Source organism: Lolium perenne, chromosome 6 (genome assembly GCF_019359855.2).
Source record: "Lolium perenne isolate Kyuss_39 chromosome 6, Kyuss_2.0, whole genome shotgun sequence".
NCBI lineage: Eukaryota > Viridiplantae > Streptophyta > Magnoliopsida > Poales > Poaceae > Lolium > Lolium perenne.
The window spans coordinates 254,814,332-254,823,301 of NC_067249.2; the positions used below are offsets into that span (position 1 = coordinate 254,814,332).

At 47.9% G+C, this 8,970-nt stretch overlaps 1 protein-coding gene across 1 annotated transcript; it reads right to left on the reverse strand.

Annotated features, from left to right (window-relative positions):
• Window positions 1-6,322: 6,322 nt before the first annotated feature.
• LOC127305226 (BTB/POZ and MATH domain-containing protein 2-like) lies at window positions 6,323-7,753 on the reverse strand. Its single transcript, XM_051335619.2, has one exon. The coding sequence runs from the start codon at window positions 7,609-7,611 to the stop codon at window positions 6,556-6,558; it is 1,056 nt and encodes a 351-aa protein (XP_051191579.1). The 5' UTR covers window positions 7,612-7,753; the 3' UTR covers window positions 6,323-6,555.
• Between the last annotated feature and the right edge of the window lie 1,217 nt (window positions 7,754-8,970).

The window sequence follows — 8,970 nt, forward strand, 5'->3', positions numbered from 1 at the left end:
CGACAGCAAATCTCTACTGGAGGACACCAAATGCTCGCTCGACGTCTTTTCGGCAAGCTTCTTGTTTCTTGACAAACTCGCAAAGTTTGGGGGTGCCAGGGTTGGAGATAGTCTTCACAAATGTTGCCCACATTGGATAGATACCGTCTGCAAGGTAGTATCCTTTGTTGTAGTGCCGACCATTGATCACATAGTCCACCGGAGGAGCATGACCCTCAACAAGCTTGGAAAAGACCGGGGAGCAGTTTAGGACGTTGATGTCATTTTGAGCGACGTGGCGGTGGGGTTCGTGCGTCGAGTCACCGACAGATCGGGCCCTTCCACGCTTTTCACTCGTCCGGAGTCCCCGAGCGCTCCCCGGGGGGCCGGGGGTGGCGTGGGCTCGCCGGATGGATGAAGGGCCAAATCCGGACGAAAACGAGGAACCGGGGGCGCGACTGGGCCGAATTACGCCGTCCGGATGGAAAAAACGCTCGCCGGGGGCCTCGACGGGGGCACGAGTGGAGATGCTCTTACAGAGGATCTATGAGATCAATTTTTTGAAGACAAAATACATGTTTAAAAATTCTCAAAACAATTGGCAACATACATCTATGTTATATATGCAACACCAAAATATCGCTGCTCCAAATTCAACATACATTTAGAGAGCCAAAAAAAGATAAAATTTCTGACACTAATTCACAATAGAATTTATCTTTTTTGTTTCTCTAAAAGTAGATTGAATTTTGAGCTGATTTTTTTTTTTTGGAGTTGTAGATACAGTCCATAAGTATCTTGTATATTTTTGTTTGATCTTTTCGCATTTCTTAAATTTGCTTTTTATGATATGATCTTACAACCTCGCCTAACAAGAAGATCCTATGCAGATTTGTATGCACTGCCTAGTTGAATTTTCCTTTTTAGATGAATAATATCCGAAGGTATTTTTTTAAAAAAATAGGGAAACAACATTTTAGATCTAATTTTATACTAAGAAAACAACTAATTAAGAGCATCTCCAGCATTCGCCGCGCGCTCTGTGAAAACCACTAGTATAGCGCGCTGCATAGCTCGGAAATGTGTGCGAAGAGCTAACCGCCGCTCTGAAAAAGCACTCTCGTCCTCCCCATTTCCACCCTCCCTCTTCGGTGCCGCCGCGGCGCCGCAATGTGGATTCATCCTTTGTGGTGCTCTCCCGTCGTAGATTCAATGTCACCGCGCCTCAACCCGACTTGCCCGCCGCCCCTCCACCCGGCTTGCCCGCCGCCCCCGCCCGATTCGAGCTAGTTGTTGCGCTGCGCGTCGATTCCGCCGACCGATTCGAGCTAGCTACCGACGCACATCGGTTCCGCCACTCGATATACTCCTCAAGCCAAGACGCAACATGGCGCACCGAAGGTGCTTGCCGAAATGGGCGCAAGGTATGTTTCACCTGGAAGGCGCCCTTTTAGAATTTTTAGTTCATAGAATATGTATTCAATTCTTTTTACATGTTTCATAGACGAGATTGATCGTATGATTCATCCGATGAAAAACTTGATATTGAGGAAGAAGCCGAAGCACGGTGGTTCGGTTTATGGTAGATAAAAGTTGTGAAGGGAATGGATCAATTTATTGTTGGTTTGTAAGAGCATCTCCACCGGCGCTCCCAATAGCTCTATTGGGGTCCTAGTGAGAGAAAGTGCCCGCACCGGCGCTTTCCAAAAAGCATCGGCATGTTCTGGAGCCCCCCATAACAGCTATGGCCGGCACGTCCGAAAGGATTCCTATGCGAAGGATTTCGATCGGGGGCGCCGGCACGCTTAAAAGATGCTATTGGGGGCATCTTTGAGGGTGCCGGTGTGGGAGCAGCACCTCCAAATGGAGGATTCAATGCCGGCGCTCTCATACGACTATGTCGGCGCCCCTGCCGGTGCCTATTTGGAGGACGCCGGTGGAGATGCTCTAACTAGACAATTTATTGTTGGCTTGTAACTAGACAATTTATTGTTGATTTATTTCCAAATGATCTTGTTGATTTTATATTCTTGTGTATATCTTGTTTGTGCCGGCGCAGCGTCCGGTAAAGGATATTTTTTGGCTATTTTGCGCACGCTGCAATTTGTGGCCCCCGGTGAAGGACGTGTCTTCCCTGCGCACAAACGATTTACAACATCGAATTTTAGCACGACTGTTGAAGTTACTTTAACGTTGGGAGCAACCAACACCGCCAAAAAAAAGAGACATTACTGTAGAAAACATTGGGGGAAACTCTAGACTACTTGTGGTTTTTGGCTCGGTGCGGAAAAAACTCCAAACCGAACGAATATTTGCAAAATAATGTCAAAATAATTATGCAGGTTGAGAGTAGGCAAAAGCAACTGAATTTAAAATTTGGCCAGCAAAACTGACCATTTTTAGCTGACAAAAACTTACAGAAGCTGTATAACTTGTTACGTAAAGCTTAGAAGTTATATTTAGTAAGTACTGACCGCAAATGATTACATACTTTTTGCAGACATCAAACGTGGCGTTGTCACTTGTCAGGCATACGTATTTTGTACATTTTTCAAAACTTCTACTCCACATACAAATTTCCGTTAAGTTATATCCAGTTCATATGAACCCCCGATTAGATTACGATTTTTCCCGTGTATTAGCCTCCTGTTGTGAACGACCAATTCATGTAAAGCCCACATTTATGATACCATTGCAAGTTGAGGTTTATAGAATGTTTAATTATGTCTGCAAATTGTAATTTGTAAGAGCATGTCTAACATGCCCCGTATTTTTTCGTCCCTTAAAACACGAGTAGAGGGCCCTGTATTCAGTTTTCACCGGCCGAAAACTCGGACGAGCTAGCAGAACCCGTATAGTATCCTTACGGGGTGGGGATACGGGTTCTGCTAGCTCGTCCGTGTTTTCGACCCCTCAAAACAGGGTTTTAGACACAATTTGCACAACAATTTCAGATCAAACATAGCACATCCAAAATATGTGATGCATAATTCATAGTTTTTAACATCACAACGCGATCATCGGCAATGTTCAAGCCACGGAAGTTCCCAAATGTGATCAACCATCAACGAGCCGCTCCCACCACTCGCCGGAATCGTTGAGCATGTCCATGTAGGATGTTGTGGACTCAAGATCGAACACCTTGTCTACGTCCATGGTGGGTGGCGGCGGCGCGGGCGGCGCATCGGACGGAACGGAGGGAGGAGAGGTCGTGGCCTTGGAGGGCGGTGGAGGCGCGAGGCCGATGCGGCTGATTGCCTTTGTCCGCACCTTGGCCGGCGCGGCGCCCCTCGGCCCGGCCGCCTTGGTCTTCATCCTACCCCCCTTCTTGGCAGCCGGCAGGGCTTCGGCCGGCGAAGCTGCGGCTAGCGAAGCTGCGGCCGCCGCAGGAGCTTCGAAGAATTGCTTCGGAATCCTCTTCCTCTTCGACGGGATGGTGGCGGAGATCATGGCCGACACGACGCCGGCGGCCGAAGGAGGTGCACCGCCGGCAGTAGGCGGCTCTTGCGGACGATCCATGCAGCGGGATCCGGCCGGGAAGGGCGGGGCGGAGGAGATCGGGCGGCGGCGGTGGCGGTTGGCTTCAGTGAAACCCTTCGCGCGTAGTGGAGTGGGCGATACCGGTTTGGCCCTCTATCCCCGCTCCCACCCCGCACAAGTAGGGGGCGAAGACCCGCCCCGTAATCGAAAACAGGAAAAATCGGTGCGGGGGGCGTTTTTACGGGGCGTGCTAGACGGCCGGGTAGAGCCGAAACCCGTATTCCGGCGGTTATTATACGGGTTTGCCCCTTTTAAGGGGTCTGTTAGACATGCTCTAAGGAGCCTGGACTGCAAATAATGCTACTTCGAACAATTGTAGCTCTGAAGAAACCTACAATTTAGTGCAAGAGTCTCCTTTCAGACAAAGAATTCATGCTCACATTCAAGGATACCAACTATTTAAAGAGGAAATAAGAAAACTGCCACATTTGTTTTTTGCTTTAGTAATTTACTTGCAAGTTGATGTACTACGTAGAGAAACAGGATTTGCATGAAATTAGAACGTCTCTTTGTTACTCTGACATGGATGACCCTGTTAGGACCCGTAAAACCTTTACCTGGTCTTTGAAGGTTACTTTCCCCTTGCCATCAGTATCACTGTTTCATGAAGCATAAAACTAAAGAGGTGTGCTCCTGTGCTTTCCGGCAGTTATTTTGCACGAAAACTGAAGCAAACTAATGGCTGTGATTAGAGGATCTAATCAACCTGATTTGTTTGGTGAAAGGGTAGTTTCGTAACTGTACACCCCTCAAATCTGGGTCCAAAGTCCAACAAACATCAAGCCCATTAAAACACATGTTCACGTGGTGCTGCCATGGTGCCTCCTTCGTCGGACTCGCCGGACGCTGAAGAGATGGCCGTAGAAAAATCACTACTCGCGGATTAGGGGAGATCGGTTGCGCCTGTATCATGATTCGAACCTAGCTAATTGCAGTTCGGTTGCGCCTGTATCATGATTCGAACCTAGCTAATTGTAGTTGAGATCCTATACTTCAGATCGATTGTGTCCTCACAAACTACGTGAGATAAGTAAAATTTTGAGACCATGGGGTATGTCTGGCGCTTCCGCACTTGGCGTGCTGCAAGCGCGGATCAGAGAGGCAACGAATTGGAGTTCAAGGTTCCGGTGCGAGATGGCGGAGGAAGAACGATGCGACGATGAAGGCCGGCAGCTCGAGGGAAGACGAAGTCAGGTGCTTTCGAGATCGTGCCATCGTGGCCTCGTGGGCTGACTTGGACTTTGGATACGGGCTACATGGCCCCTGGCTGATTATCTTTACTAATCTGCCCCTGATGTTTTAGTACTTGCGAATGCTTAGATCCCCTAATCACAGCCACTCGTTTGCTTTAAGTTTCGTGCAAAATAACTACCGGAAAGCATAGGAGCACCTTCGAAAACTAAATCAATGCCAGTAAATAGTATTGAAGGTAAACAAGAAGAAAATAGTGAAATTCAAACATAAGAACTGCACTCCATGTTTTGCTGAAAGCTGGCCCTTGCGCTAAAAGTAGAGAGAAATGGATTATAGTTATGGCATCCAAACTTTGAGGCGGATCTGGTAATAAAAGAATGAAGTGTTGTGTTTTTCTTGAGACTGTATCACCAACACCAAACATATGCTCCTTTTTTCAGAACGCAGCACTTGCATTGCTTTCAGTATAAGAAAGGACAAGATAAATTGTACAGCAGTAGCCAGATACTCATATATAGTATTCTGCCAGATGAAACTGAGGGCAAATCAGGTTAATCCATTACTAACAAAATTTTTTTTGGCTTACTGCTGTCCACTGAAGCACAGGTAGCCTTGATCACATGCAGAACATGAAAAGAAAATGTTGGATGCTTTTAATTTCCTTATAATATGATTGCCCTTAACGAATGTTTCAACTCTACAGGTAAACAGAAGCAAAATGTTTCCCTTAACCAATGTGGCAACTATACTGGTAAACAGAAGGAAAATATGTTTAACTTAACATGTAACATTTATTAGCGACAACGACAATCCTAGAAGCAAAATTATTTTCATGACTTGACAGATAATTTTCATGAACCCCTTGTTCCCAAAAAACACCACGTCCCAAAGTTATAGTATTAATTGTTATACCATATCCTGCCATATTTTGGTAACAATATCTCTTTTTTTTTTCATTTTCAAGTTCCAACTAGTATCAAACCTGAGTTTTGACGCGCAAGGACAAAAAGCAAAGCGAGAAATTTACCGAGCCAATGTAGAAGCAATGATCAAGTTATCTGATAGCAAAGTACTTGCTGATTGACATGCAGAGTAGATGAGAGACTATTTTGACATCTCCTTGGGGAAAAGAAAGCACAAGTTTTCTGCATTACTCAGCCAAAGCATTCTATATATATGCATGGGAAACAATATAAACAGATATCTAAGAGTTGCCAGCGCAGGTTCAATCATCACAGCTACATGCAAATAAGTCATCCATGATAAATTGGCAAGGGTGTCATTGCTGAAACTATGTGATACTACTTTGCTGAAAAAGAAATTTACAGCCCAGTGTCGATGCTATACTCAAGCTATCTGATGAACATAAGAGACTGTTTTGACATCTCCTTGCGAAAGCATTACTTTAAATGATGGAAAATAATACGAGCAGATAATTCACAGTAAGGTGCCCAGTTGAAGTTCAATCAGCACATTTACCTGAATAATAGGCATCCATAAAAAAATGGCAAGGGTGACATTGCTGAAACGATGCAATGATAAAATAAGTCGACAAGGTTAAGAAACCATGGAGTACCCATTGCTAAAACAGGAGCAATATATCATGACAAACACCTCCAAACCATGAGTTACCATTGCCCAGAACCTGAGCAATATATGCCGTCTGATTTGAACGCACTTCCTGGTTAACTGCCACAGTTGCAGTGATGCGATTAACTGACAAAACAGGGGCAAGATGAGGCTATTTAGGATGCAGCCATCTACTACTAAGTACTAAAACAGCTACCTGATTACATTAGTCTAGAAACCATGATTCACCATTGCTAAGCCTTTAACACTCAGCTAATGCGGCAAGGACATGGCCATGAGCTCAACCATGAGAGAAGGGCAGCTCCGGCTCAGATGCTGGAAGCCATCGGTGGCCATGACCGCCTTCAGAGTTGCCGGAGCGGCTAGAAAATTCAAGCAAGCCTTCTTCAGCCCCACACAACGGTGCTGCTCGGCTAGAGCCAAGATGGTCGCCGCCGAGCCCACATTGATGTACTCGCACAGCTTCTCCTCGCAGATAAGCTTCAGCCGCCCCATGTCGTACCTGTCCGCAGCTACGAGCAGGTGCTGGCACATTGCATCTTGGTCTTCCTTCAAAGGCTTAGGCAATGAGCCCGTGTACGCAAAGTGGAGCAACGCCTTGAACACGTCTGCATCCATGTCTTGTATGGGCACGACGCTGGCAGCATTGCCCTCTTTCATCGGTCCGAAGAGCTCGGCGCTGAAGACCGAGGAGCGGGCGGCGAGCACGCACCTGTGCGCGGCGACGGTCTCGCCACCGATCTCGAACACCACGTCGGTGCCCTTCTTGGTCCGAAAGAAGTCACCCAGTTGCCGGCCCAGGTCGCACGGGGGCACCGAGACGAAGGCCGCCGCTCTGTCCTCCGTGCGGCAGTCGAGGACGACGACGATGTCGCAGCGGAGGGTGAAGGAATCGTCCCTGAGATTCTTGGACCTCTCCAGGTCCTCCCTTTTGACGAAGGTCCTGTAAATCCAGCCTTTCCAGGAGGCGAACTTGTCCAGCGATTTCGATGCCAGAGATGCCACTTGCTCCGCCTCCTCTTCCTCGCCGGCGAGGCCGATGTCCCACTGCGCCTTCACCGCGTCCGCGACATCTTCGTCGAGTATCAGGGAGACGCATACATAATCCGCGAACTCGGAGGTTTTTCCGTTGGGGTAGTAGTCGATGCGCCAGCGATGGCCGCCGATAATAAAAGGGCGGGACCTGACGCCCTCTCCGGTGGGAATGCCCTTAGTGCGGGAGTAGCCCTGAATCGTGAGATAGTGGTGCCCACTCGCCGTGTTAGCCACGATGGCGGATCTCGAAGGGTTGGCGCCGGCGCCCGACATCGCCGGCCTGCTCCGCGGGATTGGGAGCTCGCAGCTGTGGCAGAAGGGTCGAGAGTTTTGCGCAGCGGCGGAAGGGGAGAGGAACGGAGGAAGCAGATGGCTTTGGCTAGGGTTTAGCGCAGCCGGCGAAAGGGGAAAATTGGAGGAAGGAGATGAAGCGGATTGCTTCCTTCAGAACATCTCACACGTCAGCAGGTTTATTAAAAAAAAAAAAGGTATTGATAAGTTTCAGCTAGTTGAGACGTAGCGTATGTCTCGCTCACATGTTTCACCGTTAGATTTTATTTCTACTTAAATTTTTTATATTTAATAGTATTTATATTTTTTTAGGTTCGCATTAAAATACACTAATATATTTCGACCGAGACTTAGAGACATCTAAAAAAAAGAAGAATCAACCAAAGCCCAGCAGCCAGTAGGTCCCACACGTCATAGTTGTATGCACTCCCTGAGTTGAATTTTCATTTATAGATGAACAATATCCGACGGTATTTTAAATAGGAAAACAATACTTTAGATCTAATTTCATACTACTAAGAGCCTTTCCAGTCGCGTTCCCTAAACCGTTCCCCAAACGGCGTCGGATCAAGCGTTTGGGGGACGTGTTTTGTTGGTGCCGCATTTGGGGGACGCCACTCTCTAGTCGCGTCACCCAAATATCGTCCCCAATCAGAAATTCAAATAGTTTACATTCAAAAGAGATCGTTCCCGCCGAAGTCGTCACGATCAGAGTAGCGACGATCAAAGTACTGGGCGCGCGATCATATTACAGGTGACGTAAAAATTAGAAGAAGGGGAAGGGGTTGGTCTCCCCCGATACCGACGGCGCATCCTGAGTCGGCGCGGGCGCGTTTGGGAGGAACAGGGTAGCGACGGCGGGAGGGAGAAATGAATCGACGGGATAGGAGGTCAAATGTGTTGGGAGGGCAGAAATGCGCGGCGGGAGAGGCGCGATATGGTTGGAGAGGCGCGATTTGGCGGGAGAGGGGGACGAATTTTTCCTGTACCGCTGACGCGTCGGGCTCGCGTCTCTTCGCCTCGCTTTTCGTTTTGTTCGGCGTGCCCAGAGCGTCCCCTATGTACCGGGGGCGGGCTTGGACGCCGAACATCGTATTGGACTACGCCGGACAAAAGAGACTTTGGGGGACGCGGCTGGCAATGTTTTTTTGTCCAGCGCGCACCAAATCCCTTTGGGGGACGCGACTGGAGATGCTCTAAAGAAACAACTAAGAGCATCTCTAGCATTCGCCGCCAGCTGTGTAAAAATCACAGATATAGTGTGTTGCTCGCGGTTTTTCAAACGTGCGTCGTAAATTTTTAGGGGGCGCTTGATTCTGCCCAACCCAAAGCTTCATATTT